Source organism: Nanorana parkeri, unplaced genomic scaffold (assembly GCF_000935625.1).
Source record: "Nanorana parkeri isolate BGI_ZX_2015 unplaced genomic scaffold, ASM93562v1 scaffold373, whole genome shotgun sequence".
NCBI classification, from domain to species: domain Eukaryota; kingdom Metazoa; phylum Chordata; class Amphibia; order Anura; family Dicroglossidae; genus Nanorana; species Nanorana parkeri.
The window spans coordinates 196,690-220,489 of NW_017306641.1; the positions used below are offsets into that span (position 1 = coordinate 196,690).

The window sequence follows — 23,800 nt, forward strand, 5'->3', positions numbered from 1 at the left end:
GGTGTCGTCATTCTAGTCACATGATATCATGAGTTCTTAAATGGTGCAGAGAATGGTGCCATGTCAATAAATTCTCTGCAGCATTCTCCTATGAACCCAGACCAGAGTAATGACACCCTGGGCTCACAAGAATTGGGCTGAATGATGCTGAATGTCCAAAGAGAAGAGCCGCACATTTTAAGCTTTTAATCCATAAGGCTAAATAATTCCAGCACAATGGGACTCCCCACCTAGAAGCTGCCCACTCCAATGCCATTCACCCATAGAGACACCCATATGTGCCCAGGTGTTGGACGCATGGTGCTGGATGGAGCAGTGGTGTTTCTTTTTTACCAGATTCTGACTGTAATTTAACCCGGAAGACTGGCAGTACCGACTTCAGCTTTAACTCTCCCCTTCCTAAACATAACCCTCTCCACCACCAGCATAACCCTTAGCCTAACCATTAAACAAAGCCTAACTACTATTCCAACCGTGTCCTGCAACGGGAGTCTTTGTGCTAAGCGTAAGCAGTCCTGTGCCACAATCATAGGGCTCGAAGAAACTGCTTTATTATAATACTGCCTATGTTACATTCACTGAAAACACTGGTGTTTCTTCTACGTTCTTGTTGGGCCTCATGGGCACAGCCATAAAAAAATGCAATGCAAAGCATTTATTTTTCTTTATGGATTGAAATGCAGGTATATTGGTTTCAATAGCGACATGCACACAGGTGCGTAAACAAGCGCTGCATTCAGATCCGTAACATAAAAATAAAAATCTGCATCTATGTACATACATTTTACATGAGTGTAAACACATGCATGTGTTTAAGCGTGTAAATAAAGTCCAAACAAGAAAATTACATTGAAAACAGAGCTATAGGAATGGAACAAGAATGTTAAGCATTTAAATGCATACGTGTTTACACAATTAAAGGCGAGCATTTGACTGATCATTAAGCTCAAACTTTTTGGCCAGAAAAAAACATGCATATACAAATACGGTACTAAATTTCTTACGACCGTGTGCATGTAGCCTCAAAACAATGATACATTGTATCAGCTGGGGATCTCAGAGGCAGCTAATTACAATGTATCTTTTTTTACACAAGAGTTGCTAAAGCAAATATAGAATTAGAACACAAGAAACTGACTTTTTAAAAAGTCTTTCCTTCCTAATCCCTTGTTACCCCTAAATAGACCGAATCAACTCTTTCTTTTTCCTGCACAGTGGTTTTTTCCTTTTTTATATTTTTGCGAAATTATGTTGGGCGGAGCTAGCAGTGACAGCTAGCTCCGCCCAACTGTTTTCTATTGGCCTGGACCAGCTGTCATTGCAATGAGAGCTTAGCGGAGCCGGCGGTGATATCAAAGCCGGCTCCGCTAAGCTCTCATCGTAATGACAGTTCAGCGTCCCCTGGTTACTAGGTAACCAGGGGACGCTGAACTGTCATTACACACGAGAACTCGGCAGAGCCGCCTTGATATCATGGCAGCTCTGCCAAATTCTCATTGTAATGACAGATCAGCGTCCCCTGGTTACCTGGTAACCAGGGGGCGCTGATCTGTCATTGCAAGTGGAGGGAGCCAGCCGTGAAATAACAGCTGGCTCTGCCCAGCTGTCAGTAGCAGGCTTTCAGCCGGCCATTTGGCCAGCTACGGATTTCACCTCGGCTCAGTCGAGCTGAAGCATATGCCTTCGGCTCGACCGAGCTGCTCGGCCAACTTTGGATCGAAGGGCTCCGGCAGCCGAAGGATTAGTTGGAGCTATGGCTGATCCTTCGGCTAGCTTTGTGAATAACCCTCATAATGTTCCTGGTCCACAAAAGGGTGTTTTACGCCACCATTGCTAAGTCAGCGCTGTAAATGCACCTCTGTAATAAGTCTCTACTGATAATTAGATTAGCCACAAAGGAAAACAGCAGATATAGCAATTTCTTTTCATGATGGTATGTGCACAATACCTTGTTCGAATCCTGGATAATTTTCACATTGTCTGCTCCAAACTTCTCCCCGTACAGATTCAGAAGACGTAAAGATATTTCAGAAAGCCCCGTGAGCTTTGGCTCCTTGTAAATATATTCTTTACCATCCTCATCCTCAAAGAAAGCCTGCAGAGAGGACAATAGATACAATTGTGGGCAAAGTTAACTCTGTTACACTGTCTGAGTCAAACATCCACAGGGAACTGGGGGTGGTATAAGCTTTAGGACAACAACACAATCACTGTGAAATATAAACAGAATTTCTTGGAGATGATTTTTTTTGTAGCAATGGCTGTTATTCAGAGGCATGAAACTGTCACCTGATCCATTTGAAAACAGTTATTTCACAATATCTTAAAGTGAACCATATGAGAATTCAAATATGGGAGCTACCACTGCTGATTTTTTAAGGTGCAGATAAAGAGTCCCATAGTTCATATTTGAGCTTTGATCCATAAGAAGTAAATAGGTGCGAGAGCTGAAATGCTTAAACTCTATTTCCACATTGGTAGCCAAATTGGGATTAAAAAATTTGGGATAACACCTATTTTATGTTTGCTACATGTTCCCATTCGCATAGCATAACTTAACCTCCCTGGCGCTCTGATTATTTATTTTTCCCCCGCTTTTTTTGTTCTATTTTTTTTCTTAAACCCGCCGGTTCCGCCCCCCCTGCGACGCGGACCCTCGCAAGGGTCGGAACCCGGAAGACGGATGCCGGCATCGGCCGGAGGACACAGCGCGGCTCGAGGGACAAGGTGAGTAACACTACTGTGTAATCACGAGTTAGGCTCGGTGTTGCTCGGGAATACCGCCAGGAAGGTTAAAAGAAAAAAAATGCTCTTTGCCTTTTAAAGTGCTTTATACTGCTTAAAAATTCTACCTTGCCTCCCCCTATGTAATAATGAGGGAGTTGTATCTGTTTTGTTTAATCTAATTAGCCCTGTCTTTACTGTGCTGGCAGATCTCATTATCAGTTATAAACTAGATGTGAACACTCTGTCCTAACAAAAGGTTAAAGATTTAGAAGCATTGTGGGTGAATGAGAAGAAGCTCAGTAAGTCCCTCAGTTTGACTCTCTAGTTTCACTTTCAGACTGCTCAGAGTAGTCTGGAATTTCCACAAAGGCCTTCACCAAGGAAACAGCTAAAAGGTTAGAAACATATTTGTAAAAAATATGTTTGGGTATGCTGTGTAAATGGGAACACATAAGAAACATATAGTGGGGGTTTTCTCAAATTTGAGTCTGAAAGTAGAACTACCAATCAAGAGTATGCAAAAAAAAAAAAAAAGGAAATGTCTGATTGCTTTGAAAGTTTTTGTTTTGAGATGAGAGTATTGTGACTCCTCTCAGAAGCCAAATTACCCCTATTCTGCATTGCTTCTGCTGGATCTACCTGCGGGTACTTAGAGGTGGACAAAAAAGGTACAGTACTTACTGTAAGCTGGTTCATTAGGAGTTTTCCTGCACAGCAGCATGCTATACTGTATCTCTAAAGCAGGACTAACCAATAACATTCCTGCGAGCTCCCAAGGTTTTTTGTTACTCTCTTTATCACATGTAATCAGAACCTTTTAGGTGAAACAAATTCATGCCTCTCTTGATGTAAATTCTACAATCAAGTTGAGCAGAAACATGATCACCCTATCATAAACAAGCAGCCTGTTAGAGAAGGCTCTTTAATGTGGAGAAATAAGGGAACGACATAAAACAATGATTATTATTTTGTATATAAATGCAGAGCATTTATATACAAAATTCATAGATAAACATCTGGCTATTATTTCCATGCTCGTGTATTTTAGGACATGAGTCAGTTAGCTTCTAAATGTATTTATTTTTTTATTTGACTTCCAGTCCTGTATTGGCTCCTAGAACTAAAAACACTGGGTTGATCTACTAAAGGCAAATAGGCTGTTCCCTTTGTAAGGAATTTTCACTTAGTTTAGTAAATGTGGTGAAAATCTACTTTGCTAAGAATACCCAATTACATGGAAGAAAAACATTGATTGGATAATAGAAGACAGCAGAGCTTCACCTCATTTACTAAGCTAAGTGAAAATTCCCTTGCAAAGTGAACAGCCTATTTGCCTTTAACCCACTGAATTAAACAGGAATTGTATGTGGAGAAACTTGTCACTTTGATTTTTAGCACTCGCCCTCACTGCTCTCGTCATTTGAGTGCTTGCTTGGCTGGTGGTTCCTATTAAGAACCCAACAAATGCCAGGTCTAAAACTGCGTGCTTAGCTGAACCACTTTGTGGTTGAGGGATGAGGTGTTGCAGTGTTCTGAGCACTATCTGCAGCATTTGGATAGCCGACATCTATTGCAAGATGGTTTCTGGCTTTGCAAGACTTTATATCTTATTTAGAACACAGAATAGGGAGCAAGCAAGGGAATGCTGATGGACTGTCACGTGTCCACTGTTTGGTGCCATAATATGCTCCTTCCCACAAGTCTGAGTATATGGGGAAGGATATGTGAGGCACTGACCAGGATTGTGGATGGTGTGTCAACTTGGTTTCTTGCATACACATTGTGAGGGGCTCCAGGGTGTATGGCTCGTGTGGGAAAAAAACATTTTCTCTCAGAATCTTAAAATATTCTGTTCTGGGTCCTGGAGCTCACAGGTTTTGTAGAGCTTGGGTGGGAAAACGCCTCCATTCCTAAGTCCACGTCTTACTTGCTAACCAGACTTCATTATTAGTCTCAGCTGTTCACAGGCCTTTATGTATGAGAGCTGACTGATATTTAGGCCTCATTCACATGTCTCGGGCATCGTATCGGGCAGTTCCTGGGAAGGACAGGTGCTGAGTGTGATTAGTATGCAGCCCCTGTCCTTCTCTATGGGAGTATACGGCCGTACGCCACCCTACGCTCACCCCAAGTGCAGGTCTGTACGCGTGCGGGTGTCCCTGCTCGGAGGCAGACAGGATCCATCCTTATCAGCGTATGAGTACGGACACCCGCACGGACGTGCAAGCCGGGTGAGCGTAGGGCGGCGTACGGCCGTGTAATCCCATAGAGAAGGACAGGGGCTGTGTACTTATCACACGCAGCACCTGTTGTTCCCGGGAGCTGCCCGATACGGCCGTGCACACATCACAGAGCTGTACATGCCGGCTGTTTCTTGTGTGAATGAGGCCTTAGGGTTCTCTTTCCTTCTCACTGCTGTAAGAGCCTGCTGCTGTGTGAAAAGGCTGAGTACTGACAGAACACTAGAAAGAAACAAGTGCTATTTGTTTGTTTTAGGGAAGTCATTAGGATGCACTCTGTATGTCAGGAACTGACCTGAATTTAGTTAGTGGCTCACACAAGCTGATGTTGTGTTTTTTTATTCTATGGAATATTTGTACAAAGCCCTCCTGAATTGAAAACTATTTGTTTGCTGCCTTATTGAATAAAAGTGCAAGAGTGTTCCTGGGTATCCCTAACTCGTGCAAAGTTTACCATTGTCAATACCAGTTGAGTGTCCCCCTTCAGGGTGATGTGGCCAAAAGTGTTATACTGCATTAAAGAGGAACTTTACACAGATCGTTAAAATGACAACAAATACACCTTTAGAAATGTTTAGTAATGACAATCTACAAACAGATATTTATAGATAATTGCCGGCTTAGTATTCTTTGCATAGCTTATTTTTCTTTTGTCTCCCCATTCTTCTCACAGTCACCATTTATACTCAGGGCAAATTAATATATCTCCATTTACTTCCTGGAACTCTGGCACATGTGACTAGGACATGTGACCATGAACAACATCTCAGAGGAGGAAAATGCCTTTCCTGTGATCTTGTGACATTACAGATGAGATTTCCCAGCAATGCACTGCTGATGCAATCTTCCCAGGATGTATTGTTTAGGCACAGCGTACATCATTAATGCTCAAGAGGACCAGGAGGTGGAAAAATTGTAATTGTAAGTAAAAGAAAAATATGTTTGTTTAATGAATGAATGTAAGAAAATTTCGTATCAGCATGCAGTGTGGCATGCTGATGTGATTTTTTAGTGAAAGTGGGTAAAGGTCTGCCTTAAACCTTTTATTCTAAATGATTGTTTTTGTTATGTTGAAAAACCAGCATAAAAAGATGTAGCGGTGAAAATGTACCTGTAAATGTAACCAATCATTTCATGTGTCGCTACTTACATTTAAACTTTCAAGAAAGGTTGGAATCTGATTGGTGGGTTTGAACAACATCAATGTGAACAGCCTGTAATGGGTGTGGAAAATTGTTTTCTGTGTCACAAGCAGGGGGTTCTCAGATCTCCAGATTACCCCTAAAAGTGTGAGGTGGTGCAGTATAGCAATGCCTTGATGACACTGATCAGTAGGGATGCACGGATACTTTTCAGATATCAGTGCAGATACTTGGCATTTTCATGAGAACTACCAGGGTTGCAGAAGTTGCAGCTGGGGCCTGGCTCTGGCACTCCACCACTGTCCTGAAATCATTAGTCTCTATTGTTTTAGAAAAACTGTCACATGACAATAAACAAAAATGTATCAGTACTTGTGTCTGTGAGGTCTTGGGCAAGTATCAGTACTTGCACTTGTAAAACTGGTATCGGTGCATCCCTTATATATGTTTATAAAAACAAAATCATACATTAAAACAGCGATGTACAAATCCGGGGAGCTCCGTATGCGCCTTACAAATGACAGCTGCCTCCTAGATTTTGAATGCTTTTCTAGTCTAGTCTTGGAGCTCAAAAAGTATTCTTACTTGTACTTGTACTTGTACCGAGTACGGTACTTGGTATTGGGGCATCCCTACTGATTAGTAAAAATGATATTGCTCTCTATGCATATTGAAGTTTAATTATAAGTTCTGACTGGAGAATACATTTTAAAATGTGAATGTTTTAATGGTGCAGTTTTCCTATAAGGATCAGTGCACCAAAAATTTGATAATTAAAGGAGAACTATGGGGTTAGGGCTTTTCCCCATTGTTCTCCTAAGGGTAACGGGAGGACACAAACTAGCGTCCTGTCGTCACACAAAGCTCAGCTGTCCCGGCTCTCTGCAGTGACAGGATCGAGAAGTGAGTGCTTGCTCACTTCCCGATCTACTGAGCCGACCTGTGACAGTTTCATTTTCACAGATTGGCTAGAACTATGAGGATGAGTGATTTTCACTCAGCTCATAGTTCTCCTTTAAGTCATAGGTGAAGTCTGTTGGATTTAGAACTCTTACATTCCTAGAAGTTTCAAGCAGTGAGATTTGGTCTGAGGTGTGCCTCTGTTCCAGCCCAACTCAAAGTATGATTACCCCACCAAGGTATTCCTACTACTCCTGTTTCACATAACAAAATAAAAAAAAATGCCATCACAAGTGTAGATACCCCCTGCAATGGTTGCAAAAGAGTGCAGACCTGGGAACCCAAGTATATCTTGTTCTGTGAAAATATTCTAATGATGATAGGCCTTCACCTATAGCAGCCACCTTCCCCTTAAGACTGGTATACCTACCGGTATGCTTGCAGAGATTTCATTACTGAAGTTCCCAAGAGATATAAGATACTTTATATGGTTTAACTCTCCACTATCTGCCAGAAACATAATGTTGGTGGACTGTCCCTTTAAGCAATAATGCAGGCAGACACTGATCGTCTGTAGTTTAGAATGACAGATAACATAGAATATTGAGAAAACATATTAATAAGCTCCACTTAGCTGCACTGCAGATGCAAATCAAATGTCTGATATGTCAGGTTTTGCATAGAAATAGAAACTTTCACACAGATAGTGAGTGGTATCAGCACCTGACTTACACCCTGTAACTTGCTTTACAGGTGTACTGTATATTGTGCCTTCATTATAATTAATTGTATTATCTAAAGGAAAGTTTCGCATATTTCCAGTACGCACATATTTAAAGCATTGGCGTGATTTATATGTTTTTATGTAATATGTAAGTATAACGCTTACAGGTATTTCTCACAGAGATCAAAGCATTACCCCTGACAATAAAACAAAAATACATAAACAGCGCTCTCGGATGGGGGCCCTGAGAACAGACACTTTGGTTAGCATGCAAATAAATGGCTGCATACACATAGCCGCGTATGGAGCCGTATATTTGCGTAGCGTATATATGCGCAAAAACAGAATGGAAAAGAGATGCGTCTGGGCAGCGTATTGCTGCGTATTTACGCACACATACGCATGTTTACGCGCATATATACGTGCGTACATGCGTACAGCACATTAAAAATTCCATTACGTGGGATGCATTCTGGGATTGCATATAGTGCACGTATATACACATATATACGCACGTATATGCGTATAAATACGCGCATATACGCACGTAAATACGTGCATATACGCAATATACAATTTTGCTCTTGCGTTGTGTGTGAATGAGGCCTTACTGCTCAGTTTGTGACCTGCTGTAAAGTTACAATGTTGCAGTCTGATCACTCAGGAGAGTGACTAGAGGATATGTTTCCTCCTGCCTGCAGCACACTAATTACATCATCTCATCCTAGGCAAAGTCATTTACTGGAGCCCAAGGACTGCTTTTAATGATGAAAGGTACAACTTTTAAAAATAAATAAATTATACTGCCTCTGTTTATGATAAAATCTCAAGAATTTAATTATAAAGGTTGATACATTTACTAAGCGGTCCACTTTAAGTCCGGGTACACACCACAAAGTCTGCATATCAGAGCGTTCGGCCTCTGGAACGCAAGCCGGCCGGCTCCCTGCATTGAGGGGCGGGAGGGGGCGTGGCAGTGCATTGATGTCAATGGCACCGCAGCCACGCCCCCCCGGCCCGCAGTGAGATCGCCCGCACCCGGAACGCAGGCACTGATGTGCCTGCGTTCCGGGTGCGGGCGATCTCACTGCGGGCCGGGGGGGCGTGGCTGCAGTGCCATTGACTTCAATGTACCGCCACACTCCCCCCGCACCTAAAAGCAGGGAGCCGGCCGGCTAGCTAGACCGAACGCTCTGGAATGCAGACCTTGTGGTGTGAACAGGCCCTGAAGCAATGTTTGACACAACTTTCAAAAGTTTACATGTTTGTTCTTCCATATTTTCGACTGTATTAAATATACGGGTCTATTCACTAAGCTGCCGAGGGCAGCCGAGTGAACAACCGACCCCAAGTGAAGTGAGCCGAACACTGTTCGGCTATTCATTTCAGGCTTGTACGGCTGATTTCAGCCATACATCGGAGGCGGGTACAATGCTAGTTTAATATTGGCTATTGCAAATTGAAATAGCCAATAGGAATCTAGCAATGCATTCCAATGGGCAAAAACATATTTTTTTTCTATTCTGACATCACTCCGTGTCAGAATACAGAAAAAAAAGTAACAGTAGTGTTTCTCTCCTTGGCGGCCGGGAGCAGGAGACTCCCGGGCCGCCAGGCAGAGTTAGCTGTTTGACCGCTAGAGGGATCTCTCATTTACAGAGAGGAATTACTCCTGAGGAGAGGAATTACTCAACTATCTGTCAGCCAACTCACAGGATTGCATAGTGAGAAGGAACAATAAAAGCACACCAAGCTAACCAAAGCTGTTCTGGGTGGGTCCAAACTTGCTGGCAACTAACAGCCAGAAGCACGTCCAGTTTGCCACCAAGTATCACACTCCATGACAGCAACGATCCAGCATATGATGCATAAATCTTCAATGTGCTAAAATGTGGTACAGGTTTGCAGCTTCCAATATGAGCCTTGATTTAGCATAATAAAATGTTTGCAACATATGCCGGATCATTGCTGTCATCCATTCTTTGGTGGTATTATAGCAAAACACAACCATTGGGCAACACTGCACAGCATGAAGCAGGGCTGCTGTAAATAATGAGTGAATATAGCTGCCCACATGTACAAACTGTAAATAAATACTTGCTTGTTCCATGCCAGTGACTAAGGCTGACCATTAAATGTTAGTATTCCAGTTGATTAACAAGAATTGGCTGAAACTCTTACAGTGTGTTGCCATGTTGGCTCGATGAAAGTCGATTACTTAATCGACTTTTGTTGACCAAGCCAGGCTGAAAATCAGATGCAGTCACTGTTCATGTATTCTGAAAGCGACAGGAGCAGGCTGTCAGAATGCAATAGCTGCAGTGGGAGATTCGTCGATCAATGGAGGAATCTGTTATATTCTTTTCTGGCTGAAGGAAAAAAATCTAATCGTGTATGGGCAGCTTTAGTGGCCAAGTGGTAAAGCAAGGTAAATGATGACAAGCCAGAGCAATATACTTGTTCCTTCTAACAACATTTTCTTTCTGCAAAATAAGCTGATCCAAAATGCACCTACCTTTCTCTTTGTTCAACACAGGTAAAAGTGTTACAATAGAAGAATGAAGTCATGTGAACTGCAGCATTTTTAAAAATAATTATTCTTATTCTATTGCACAACAAATTAAAGTGTATGTAAACCCTAACAATGTGCTTATTGTATTCACTACATTTTAGACTTTTCAATATACCATTGAAAGTATCTCGTTATATCTATTTGATAAGCTCAAATAATACTTGACTATATCAGAAATACAGAGCTGTCCTTTGTCCTGTGCACACTTCCTGTATAGTCTAATCAGGTTCCCAGTTTTTATCAAGAACTACAGAATAATTATTATCTATGTTGCTAAGATTAGGGGAGTTAGACGGTATGAGCCATTTATCAAACTACAACTGACTCTACTAAGTCCACAAAAATGCTGTGTGTTAACCTATAGACTTAGAAGCCGTGTGCATTTCTGGCAGATTAACAAGTATTATTCTGTACATGCAGTGTTTTTAAAGGGATACAGTAAAGCATGAGGAAATGTGCATGTATTATAGTGATGTTTTGTCTCACAGCCATTCCACCGGCTGGTGTTTACATATAGTAGTAATAGCCTGCCATGACCAAGGTTGAGCCCATGCCAATGTGCGTGCTGCAACACACAGGAGCAGTCGTTACAGAATAGGCATTAAACAATGATCACCACAAAGTATAATTTCATTGTGAAAGGGGTTAAATGAAAAAAGTATAACATTCTTAGCTGCACTAAGTAGTGTATGTATCAAAAACAGCCACACAACTATTATAAAAATTAACAGCTGTCTTTTTATTGCGTCTCTTGAGCCTTTGTAAGGAAATGTCCCATAGACTTCAATGGGAAGGTTTGTGTAATAAAACACTCTGGTCCGAACATGGGCCATAGAAATGAATGGGATTCCTTGTGTCAAGCGCTTTGTCGTGCTTACCAGTGCTTTGAATGACAAAATGTGTACATTTACAGGATGTTATGCCATCTGATTTTTATTCCTAAACTCATCTCTATAATAAGAGCAAATTTAGGAAAAGATTTGGGCATTAAAATAATAGCAGCCATTATGCCCAACACTAGCATAAAAGGTCAAAGGGTGCTGTGCATTAATTGTACTGTGGGCCCTGGCCTTTTTTTATTTAATAGCCCCACCCTTGGCCAGTAAAACAGATCATGCTTAAGGCTCACTATACACAGGTATTTGTGTTTGGCTTCTGGCATGGATTTGTGAAACATTCCTGTAGTATTTGGAAAGTAGGGTTAAAATTAAGTAGACACTATAAAAGAGATCTCTTACCCCAGCCGTGAAACAAATGACGCAACTAGTGACAAATTCATGTAACTGTGTATATGAATCTGTTGCAAAATTTCCTCAGACAGAATTTTGTGTCAGCAGAGTATAGTCTGCAACACAATGCTTATCTGTGAGAGACAATTTACTGCAACATGAAAGAGGTCTTATTTACCTCTGCTTTTCTTATCAATGATATGGCTGTATTTCTTAATGAAATTGTCGCAGTCATAGCGCCAGAATGTAAAAATGTTGCACATAAGTACCTGAACTTGAAGCACACTGGTAGATATCTTTTCTTGAATGACACTTATACTTACAAGCGTCTTAAGGTGATTATATCCAGTTGAATGAATCATCAGTGACTTTAGTTATATAGCGTAAAGTCAATAGCATACAATGATGTTACAAAAATGAATAAAACAAAAAGATAATTCAAATATAGTTCAAAGTTAGAACAAATAAAAACAAAAAGCGCCAAGGACAATCACTCCTCAAAAGAGTATAATGGTATGCATACTGCAGGATGCTGCCCCACTTCAGCCAGGGGGACTGTAGAATCTGGAAAAAAAGGGGGCGCCTTTCCCGGTGCAGATAAGTTTTATTCAAATATAGGTAAACAATGAAAAGAGGTACTCACAAGGGTAAATCGGATAAAAGCCATAGGACTGTAAGCCAGAATAAGGCAAGTGGAAGTCAGCGATGCAGTTCCTATATGCCAGTGTAAAGATATCAGCGTTGACACGTTTCCGGGGCACGACGAAGGTGGCTCCCATTGTGTATAATTATGTTTAATAATCTCAAAGAGGAAATTAACTCTGGAAACTGTACCCAAAAAAAAGGTAGGCAGAGAGCCAAGGACTAGTCAACAGTATTGGCTGTGGTCTCCCAGCTGCTGATCTTTTTCTCATTACGGACTTACTATGCCTTCATCTACACTTGGGAGAGCTTTCAGCAAGGAGAACAGGGAACAGCACAGTGTTGTAGTAGTTAGCGCTTCTGCTTCTGTGCTGAGGATCCCTGATTCATAATCTGGTCAGGTCACTATCTGCAAGGAGTTTACGTGTTCTCCCTGTGCTTGCGTGAGTTTCCTCCGGGTACTTCAGTTTCCTACCACACTCCAAAGACACGCTGGAAGGTTAATTGTCTAAATTGGCCCTGTATGTATGAATGTACGATAGGGACCTTATATTGTCAGCTCCTTGAGGGCAGGGACTGAATTGAATGTGCATTATATAAAGTGCTGCGTAAAATTGTCAGCGCTATATAAATATTTGTAATAAATAAGTACTGAAATCACCAAATCTAAAACCAAATCTGCTATAACTACCAGTCAAAGGCAGCAAAGCTTTAGCTCTCGCATTGCAGAAATACAGCTTTAGGGCTGTAGGCACAGGAGTGCCTAAGCACCCTCACATACCAGAAAGTGCACTAGTATTTTTCAACATGAATATAAGACAAAAACTACATACTTCAAGTAACTGTGTAGGTACAATTAACATATCTAATGGAAAATCGTCACTTTTTGAGTTCAGGTACAATTTAATGGAAGCTTTATTGAGAGCAATACAAAGGCTGACATTGCTTACTCCAACTAATTATAAAAGGCAGTGGAAGTGCATGGATTTTTAGCACCCTTATGGACCCTCTGAAGTCTGGGGCCTCAGGCAGCTGCCTTTTCTGCCTTAAGGATAATCTGACAGAAACCAGAGGTTGGACAGGACGTTTATTCTGTATTGCAATATCTGGTGTACAAATGAGTTGATACAAGAATATGTTTTCTATTCACATTAACAGATTTGTGTAATACAAATGCCAGCAGCGTGTTTTTGAAAAAGCTGAAACACTGCCAGTACTGTTATCAGGAACCGGATCTGAGCCCAGGGCCTCTGGCATTGGTTCTACCTGCTGAGCCACCTTAGAACCTCGGATAGCTCCTTGCCTGATCTCCTGTGTAATCCTCAGTTAAACCTAGTTTCTGCTGAACTCTGAACTCCTTGCTCCTCTCTTGAACTTCCTATTTAAGCCATGCCTCTGCAATTCCTGTTTGCCAGATTATTGTGCTTCTGCCAAAATCTTGCTTCCTTACACCTCCTGTGATACTATCCGCTCATACTGCTACCCGTGTACTGACCTTTGGTTGCTGATTCACCGACTACTCTCAGCGTCTTCCACTTCATACCTGATACCTTTGGCTACTGATCTCGGCTTGATATCTGACTACGCTTCTGCCTGGTCCTTATACTACTACCGTCTTCTTGTGTACCAAACTCGGCCTGGTTGACTACAACTTTGCCTGCTGTTTCAGCTACTGGACTCCGAGCCTGATCCAGACCATGACAACTGTACTGCAGGCACCCAGAACTGCCTGCCTGCATATAGCTTAAGAAATCTTTAAGACCAGCTCTACCTTTCCTTCCTACTGCACTGATAATGTTCAGCAATAACTGAGTGAACTGTATGCAATGCAGACAGTTGCCATCTGATAATAATGCCCACTGTTTTTGGCATGTTGAGAATTCTGCTTAGATCATTCCATTTCATGTTTTATTAACTGGATGCATGAAACAAGGAGTATCGATGTATTCTACCTTGAACCCACTTTTCGAATGCCAGTTGTTAGAGATCACCAATGGTTCCTTGAAGTTGAACTCTTTAGTACAAATAAATATTGTACAATGAATGACTGCCGAATGACAACATTATCAGGCCAATCAGTAAAGGGTGAAGAGTTTGGAGAAGACAGGAGAATTGAACAATGTAGGACAACATAGCTCATTTGGAAAAATTCTCCAATTCAGCTCACTTTCCAGTTCAGCTATATTGTACTAGATTGTTCAGTTATTTTTCCTTCTCCAAACTCTTCACCCTTTAGTGAATAGACCTGTATATTTTTTAAATGATCTCTCCATTGCATATACAACTTACCTGTCCATAAAAGGCCACCCTAAAGTATGTTCCTAGTAGCCTCTTTCCGGTATGCATGACTTCCAGGATTTTTGTATAGGCATTGTGTAGAGTTCTGTAGAGCTGTGTGAGTTTCTGTAGAAACAAATGCAGAAAATGAATTTACAAGTTCAAGTAACGGTGATTAACATAATATCTGCAAAACATTAGGACAAGCCTTCCTCCCCATCAAATTGCATGGCAATGCTGACTCTCAGGTTTGGTATTTGCAGAAGTACAGGTATAGCCCCCTGGCTAACAGTGAAGCACTGGAGGACAGTAAGCCCCTGAAGGTTCCTACATGCCTATATAACTTGTAAAACGTTCTGGAAGCCCCAAAATTCTGAGCACTCTTATTTTGCATATTTTGATCTTCTTACAAGATCACAGGTATGATAAATGGCCACATAACCCATTTGGTAAAAAGTAGGAGTGGAGCCAAGCTCTGACCCACTGGAGATGATCAATATTTCCATATTAACAGTGCTCAATATTTTAGGGTTACTAGGGCACTGCAAAAGGTATGTGAGCACATATGCAGGCACTTCTAAGTGTCTACTGTCTATAACCACAGGGTCACTGTAATGCTTGTTGATGGTAAAGGGCCACTGACCAAATCTGATATTTTAGTTATTATCAGATGCAAGAGGGTAAAAATCTCTTCTGTGTTCTTATATCTGCAGGGCCTGCAGTGGTAACATTTGATTCTCATGTCCATACTTCTTCCATAACATATAGAAGTTGGGGTCCTATGGATTTATAATCATTTATTCAATATTAAAAAAGAATGCACGAGATGGGAACACCCCAGTCATGGTAGAAGTAAAACGCCAAGAAAAGGGAACCAAGTTAGGAAGTAAAGGGAAAGTCTAGTTTCCGGGTCTTCTAGACATAAAAGAAGCCAGTGGGTGATTCATTTCCACAAAATTCAATTAGTGATTACTGAATGTCATTGGGTTTGAATTGGAGGCCAGTGTAAAATCTGAAACTAGCAAACATTAAAAGGGGGGCAGTGGGGGGTTGGTGGTTGGGTTGGATGGGGGGCAATCTTGGAAATCAAAGCTAGACATTTTTAAGGATAAAAGGCAAGGGATTTTCAAGCTGGAGACAAGGGGAGCTGGGCACTGCCATGGGGTAGAAGAAAGAAAAATAAATACTATTTAGCGTGGAGAAGGCCCACTGTTTTATGTGATTTTGAGGGCAACATGGAAAAAACGCCAATCCTTCAAATTACATGCTTGGGCAAAGCCTTTAAGCTGTATGTGGTTTAACAATACAGTACAATTCACAGGGGCAGCATCAGCGACACTGTATTTTGGTATCACTTGATGTGCCTGTGTAATGTGTTTTTTTTTTAACTTTCATTTTATTCCTTGGCTTAGGAACAGCATCAGCACTCCAATCTGATTCATTATAACTTAAAAAACAATAGGTATTTTTAGACAGTTTTTGCTGCAATACTTATTTTATATAACTGTCATATAACTGTCCAAATATTGCTTAAGGGTTAGTTCACACCATAAGCAGTGGGTTCCGGTCCGATTCTGGCCGGAACGCACGTCCTCTGGCCACATTGTGCCTGCGATCCGGTGCGATCAAAATGCTGCAAGCACTATTTTGATCGCACCGGACCAGACTGCAGGGACAATGTGCCTTGCGATCCCGTGCGGGTGATCGCATTGCGGCCGGAGGGCGTGGCTATGGCGCCATTCACTTCAATGGCCCACCACGCCCCCTCCTGCCCCACTAAAAAGTGAGCCAGCCGCAATGCGAGGCAGTGCGTTCCGGCCAGAATCGAGCCGGAACGCACTGCTTATGGTGTGAACGAGGCCTAAGAGGGTATAGTAACGCAGTCTGTTCCAACACTGCTTTTATACAGACAGAGGGCTTTAGGAGTAATCAACAAAAGTTGGGACACCTGTAAGAATTGTTAGCATAAACTTTCAAAGGCTTAATTTACTTCTTCCCTGAAAAAGGTCTTTTTGTATAAATCTGAAATGTGCATTATTTTTCAGGATTTGTAAACCTCTTTTTTCACCTCTGGGAGTTTACATTTGTACCATTTCAGGTTATTCACTGGACTTGAGCTGCATACATTTCAATAACAACTGGAAAAATGGGGTGTTCTAAAAATTTTGACCAGTAGTGTATGTCCAGAATACACCACAAACTGTAAGCTGCAATGCAGGATTGCATTAGAGAAGCAAGGAGGAGGAGTGCAGGCCTTTGCCACTGATTGATATAATTCATGTGCTGCTCCTACCAAGCTTTGTAGTGAACTGTCTTGCATCTCCAAATGCATTTGGTACCTAAATAATTGGTACATTTACTATTCTTGATACGCTGCAAGGAGCCCTTCTCCGTAGGTATACACCCACTCAATTGTTCTTAAAATGCCTGATTACTTGCCACATACCCCTCCTGGACATGTTCCATAGTGGTGGACTTACGGGTCTATTCACTAAGCTGCCGAGGGCAGCCAAGTGAACAACCGACCCCAAGTGAAGTGAGCTGAACTCTGTTCGGCTATTCACTTCAGGCTGGTACGGCTGATTTCAGCCGTACATCAGCTGAATTCAGCCATACATCGGCTTGCTTCACATGGCTTCGGGTCGGCCGAAAATGCTCAGCATGTTCGGCCGACCCGAAGTGCAGAAGGAGTTCGACTAGGCCGATCCAACATCTGGATCGGCTGAGCCAAACCTCCGGCAGGCTACTCACTGCTGTTCGGCCTATTCTTATAGATGCCGAACAGCAGTGAGTGAATAGCCGAATGCGGCTCAGAGGGACCAAGCACAACAGAAAAATAGTTTAAAAAGTTAAAAGAAAGTAAATAGAAAACGATTTTGCAGGGCTAGCAGTGACAGCTAGCTCCGCCCAATAGTTTCCTATTGTCCGGCGGCTCTGCTGCCGTCCAAAAAAAACGGAAAAGAAAAACTCCCGGGCGCTCTATTGGCTATTTCAATTTGCAATAGCCAATAGTAAACTAGCATTGTGCCCGCCCTCTGCTGATGGACCTGATGGAGAACTGCAGCAGAGGGCGGGTACAATGCTAGTTTACTATTGGCTATTGCAAATTGAAATAGCCAATAGGAATGTAGCAATGCATTCCAATGGGAATTTTTTTTTTTTCTATTCTGACATCGCTCCGTGTCAGAATAAAGAAAAAAAAAGAAACAGCAGTGTTTCTCTCCTTGGCGGCCGGGAGCAGGTAACCAGGGACGTTGATCTCTCTGCAAGCCGCTCGGCAACGTTCGGGAGCTGTACGGGCTATTGTGAATAGCCCGTACAGCACCCCTTCGGTTCTACTGAACCGAAGGGGGCCTGGGGCCGAAGCTAGCCGAAGGATCGGCCGAAGCTACGGCTAGATCCTTCGGCAGCTTCGTGAATAGACCCCATAGTCCCTAAGGAACAGTCTAGAAGCATCCTACCAATACCACCCTTGTGAAAAGGGGCTGTGCTGGTTTCCCAACAAAACGGTAGGCCATGACCAACTTCCTGCTCAGACTGGTAGATTTATTTTAAAATATTGATGCTCTGAGTCAATCAATAAAGCTCAATGACAACTTCATACAGCTTTTGTTGCCACTTACTGTATATATTTTGATGTAACATATCTGATGACTATTGATACTGCTTCTGACCATTACCTTCTAGTCTTTTGATTTGACTAACACCTTAACAATTACAGCAACTGTTATCTCATGGGGGGAATTTATCATAGCAATTGGGAGTGTTTGAACTTGCACGGAATATATTTGCACCAGATTTATGATGCTAGTGTAATGTTGCTGATAAATCAGGTTTAATATACTCCGGGAAAGAAGACTCGGAATTCCAGGCAAAAAGCCTAACTGTTGCATCTTGAAGAAGTGGTCATGGGGACTTCTTAAGTTGTGATTGTTTTCTTAGGTGATTCTCCAGTTTCAGACAGCCCAGACCAAGTGCAGATAAAAACAGGTGCAAAACACATGCAACTGAAAAAGTAGTGCAAGCTCTGATGAAAACAGGTGCAAAACACATGCAGTTGGAAAAGCAGTGCAAGCTCAGGTCTAAACATGGGCACATGTTGAAAGACAGATTTGCACATAAAAAAATGATCTAAGACAGGGGCGTAACTAGAAATCACAGGGCCCCATAGCAAAATTTTGTATGGGGCCCTGTGATTGCTAGTTATGCCACTTGCAGAGCCCACCATAGACTCTCTATAGTGGGCTCTGCAAGGTCTCAGTTGGGCTGCACACCTCTTACCTGTCACCTCCATCGTCGTCACCGCCGCCGGGCCCTTGCCTCCTCTTCTGTCCCCGGGCTCCGCCTCCTATCAACGGGTCCCGCCTCCTCTTACATCACTGGCCCCACCTGTTCTTAGATCGCTGGCCAGTGATGTGGGAGGAGGTGGGGTTGCTGTTAGGCGGGCCCCGCCTCCTTCTTTACTGCAAACGCCGGTGTAACCGGCCTATTCTGCCGCATCTGCTGGCTGTCACTGACACAGCTCCGCAGCGGCTGTGAGGGGGAACGTTCTCCTTCACAGCTGCTGCTGAGCTATGTCAATGACAGCCAGCACCCGAGACGCCATAGCGACCCAGGCGGCCCACACGTCATCAGAGGGATGCCTGGCTGGGCCCCCCTGTGCACGGGCCCCATAGCGGCCGCCTGGGTCGCTATGGCGATTGTTACGCCACTGATCTAAGAGGCTAAAACGGTTGCAATTGCTTTGATAAATTCCACCCACTGTCTTTTGATCTTCATTTACATGTCTACAACAATAATAAAATTTGCAAGCTAGACACTTTTACTGCATGAAGTGGGAATCTCTCCAAGTTGTGACTTATTGCAGTTGCTTATTTCCTCAAAAAAAAAACTGTAATGATGAACAAACCAGAGGTTCCCAACACTAAATAAAACAAATGAAAAGCAAACCCAGCACTATATAATTTGCCCAACATATAGCAAAGATCTTTTCATGAAGCTATTCTGTTTCCCAGTCAAACACTCGAAAGTCCCTTTCATACCCATTAAACAAAAATTTGAAAGTAACTGTAATACAGGGCTGTTCTGTCCCTCGGTTTAACAATACATTGCCTTAACTGCACCAATTCTATTTCTTTTATTTCGCAATGTGACAAGCAAATAGTAACAATTACTTGTCACATCATAAAAAAATAGTAATAGCAACATGGAATGTATATATATATTTGTGTGGTGAGGGAACAGTTCTTTCAAAGGTTAAAACCCCTGAAATATAACTAGTCACTGAACATGCAACACATGCTCAATAAGGAAATCAGTGAAATCAGTAAAAGCAGTTCCCAGTAGGGTCAAGCATTGGGATTTTCTTGCACTATCTGATTGTTTCTAAAGACGAATCAGTCAAAACAGAACACGGACATCTTCTATGTAAAGGGGGTAGGGTAAAAAAAATCCTGAATATTAACATCAATGTTACATTTCTATTTAACTATTGCTTCTCACCCAGTAATACTTTGTTGACTCATTTTGACCTTTAAGAGTTTTTCCACTTAATATGTAACACATTCCAGCTTATACGATGGGGTTCCCCCATTAACCAATGCATGTGATACAATTACTATAGCTCGACTAGTCAGGTGCTTTGTTTAATTTTCAAATCAACATTAGAATCTGATAGCTGGCACACTTTCCTGCCTTCCTGTTTTTATACATGAGACTCACACACATACACACACACTCTGTAAGGCTGGATTTACTCCACTGATTGTGTGCAATAACATATCCATGTTATGCTTGTGTTAACATGCACTGCATAAAGTCATTTGAATGGGCTGCCTAATGCAACAAAAAAGGTGCATGCACTATTGTTTTTGTAATGCAGTGCATGCTAGTGTATACTATGTAAATAAGTGCATTGGGGTTCTATTAAGAATGAATGGCAGTGCAGTGTATTACTTTGGTTGCCAAAGTTAAATGGGTACAGGCTCCAGTGATACAAAATCTGGCCTTGTAAATGCCCCACAGATGTATATTACATATATTTAAATTCACATTCATAAGTGAATGTTTAATGCTAGTAAAGTTGAACTTCAGGCCAACTCCTAACACACAATTCAGATCCATACTGTACATATAAACTGTCCAACCTGTCATAGGATTTATAGTTCTTTTCAGCCAATATTGTGATTCAGGAACATATGCCAGACAGCATGGCTTTTCATTCTATACTGCAAATAAACAGTACAATCTGTGCTAAAACTTTCCCCAGCCTGTGATTAGACAAGCAAGTAGCAGCAACACACTAATGCATTCCACTGTTAAGGTGCCCATACACCTTACAACCATCGCAACGATCTGCCCATCTTAAAAAAAACGTACGATCTGCCCATCGTGGACAGGCAGATCGTACTTGCGATCATCGCAAGCCCGCCCCCCTGAGGGGAGGGCTTCCGATGACTGCAATGCTGAACGGGCAGTGTGCGCTTGTGCAAAAATTTATCTTTACTCGGTATCTGTGAGTACTTAGACAAGTATCGGTACTTATACTTGGTCTGGAAAAAATGCTATCAGCGCATCCCTAATATACAGTATATATAACAAATCATACATTTAAACAGGGATGCACAAATCCCAGGATCTCTGTATGTTCCTTAAAAAAAGGACAGCTGCCACCTAACTTTTGAGTTTTTCTCTAGTCTAGTCGTGGAGCTGGAAAAGTATCAGTACTATGGTACTTGGTATCTGAACATCCCCGGTTTTTATATCTGTTTGGAGTTTAGTTTTAAATGAGCAAATAAACAGACATGACAAAGGAACCCCAGTGCACTATGGGTTAGGCAATGAGCCAGCAAAGCAGAAGTAGCTTCAGTTAAGGCTATCTTTATCCAATTCAAAATTCAGACTGATCCAGTGAAGCATAAAGTTCTGCTAAGACTCATTCTGCTATGTGCAAATTCAAGCTTCAGCTATGATCCCTGTGAAATATAGGCTTTTCACAAAGCTATTGTAAACAGGAACTAGAAAGCCCATACAAAAGAGCCTACAGCTCCACCTGTTAAATGACTACATACTATTCTCTTTTAATATTTCACAATTGTCTGAATAAAAAAAAGAAAAAATGTCTCAATGTTTATCTTTTTATCCCTGATAAATAAACAAAATATGTATAAAACTGCTATAGACTTCAAAGGTACAAGACACTTCCACCAACATAATCCAAATCAACCACTTCATAATAATAATAAAGTAGATTTAAACTCTCATTTTAAAAAAAAATAATGAATCCAAACGAAACAAATATACATTGCCCAGCAAAGTATTTATTTACATTTTTGCCCAAGTATTTACAGTCTTCATGTTTCTGAACAGTTAGTTACAACTCTTTCAGCTCCTCTTCCCTGAACTTCCTGTTCAGAACAAGATCACAAGGGAAAGCACAATCTCCAGCAGTTTTCCATCTACTAGATTGGAGAAGAAAAGAAGGAGGAGCAGGAAGCAAGAAACGGGGGGCTGAGGAGTTGCTTGCCTTGTTATGTCTGTATGTCTGTGGAGACACACACAGCTTACTAGCACACACAAAGGTGTTCCATAGGACCCTGCAACCCTAAAACAGGATATCGGGGCCAGTGCTGAGGGGACCAGCTGATTCTACAGGAAACTAAAACATTTAAACATCAAGAAGCACCATGCATTGTAAGTGATTTTATCAGCATTTGAAATAGCTTAAAATCATTTTGAGTTTGATATCATTTTAAGTTAGAATACATTGGCAGACAATTGCACTGATATATTTTTTTCCTCTGTGATATATTCAACAAACAAAAAGGCAAAAGAAGGAAGCAAAATTTGTGCAATGGAACTCTATGATAAAAAGCTTAATTCAGAGGCTTTGTGTGGTTCCTGTCTGTGCACCTTTGTTTAATGAGTAACTGAATGAAAATGAAGAGGTTTGAAGTGAAAAGGATTTACACTGGTTCTTGTTAAGCTATTCTGTACTACTGTACCCCTGGGTCCCTGGAGTGATACAAATTAACACCAACATAACCTGAATGTTAAATTTCTAATGGACTTCAGCAAACAACATGGAATTCTTTACAAAGCTGCAAATTAAAAATCATTAAAAAAAAAAAAAAAAACACCAAATACACATAAATGTTATAGAATAGTGTACATGTTCACTTTTCCTGTTGTCTGTGCTGCCTATCCACCCTGTTCATGACAGAAATCCTCCTCTGACATCTCTAGGGAAGCCAACACATCTGGGAGTGTCAATCTCCAAATCTCCCTGCTGCCCCGCAGCTCTCATTTTGTTGACTTCGACTTATTAAAGGACACAGTAAGGACATGAGGATTAGCAGGTGGAATCAGTGAAAGCTGCGGGGAACCGAGGGGATCGACATTTCCAAAAGTGTTCTTTTCTCTGCGGACTTCAAAGGATGACTTGTGAACTGAGCGAATGACAAAGGGGTCTATTCACGAAGCTGCCGAGGGCAGCCGAGTGAATGACCGATCTGAAGTGAAGTGAGCCGAACACTGTTCGGCTATTCACTTCAGGCTGGTACGGCTGATTTCAGCCGTACATCGGCTGAAATCAGCCATACATGGGCTTGCTTCGTGTGGCTTCGGGTCGGCCGAACATGCTACCATGATCGGGAGCTGTACGGGCTATTGTGAATAGCCCGTACAGCACCCCTTCGGTTCTACTGAACCGAAGGGGTCCTGGGGCCGAAGCTAGCCGAAGGATCGGCCGAAGCTATGGCCAGATCCTTCGGCAGCTTCGTGAATAGACCCCAAAGTTAGGTATTCACAGCCTTCTTTTATAGGTATGTCTATCTGGAATTTTTTATTTTAATTTCTTTATGGTCTTTCAAAGCAAAACCCGCAAGAAAATATAAAAAACAAAAAGAAAAAAATACATAAAAAGGGCCCCGGCCGGCTTTCTTTTTTATTTTATAGTAAGTACCGTATAAAAACCAAACTCTAATGCACTCAAGTTTTCATTACAAAAAAGAAAAAAAACTCACTGAAGGCATTTTTAAATATAGCTAGCATAAATATCTTCACCTGTATTTATAATAGTATATTGTACCTTATGTACAGCAGAACCCTAAGGGAGATGAGCACTGACCCAATTTGTGTTGTATTGCTTTACACAGTGAGGTCAGTCTCAAAATGTAAATGTTCTTACAGCAGGGGTATTAATGAGGTGTCACGGCTACTGCTTGATATATCAAGAATGCTGCCAGTAGAGTAATGCCTAAGCAAATAATCTGTCTTGCTGTAGCAAAATGGGAGCTAAGGTCTGGCTGCTGTAAGCAGAGACCTTATCCTTGTTTGCATATCGGCCC

General features: G+C 41.8%; 1 protein-coding gene across 1 annotated transcript in view; it reads right to left on the bottom strand.

The window, feature by feature from the left end:
• Window positions 1-23,800, bottom strand: part of DOCK11 (dedicator of cytokinesis 11) — a 197,325-nt gene that overhangs the window by 17,220 nt on the left and 156,305 nt on the right. Inside the window, exons 47-48 of the mRNA XM_018558995.1 lie at window positions 14,466-14,579; window positions 1,949-2,095 (exon numbers count right to left, since the gene is read on the bottom strand). Coding sequence (XP_018414497.1) covers window positions 1,949-2,095; window positions 14,466-14,579 — 261 coding nt within the window. The remainder of the gene's footprint in view (window positions 1-1,948; window positions 2,096-14,465; window positions 14,580-23,800) is intronic.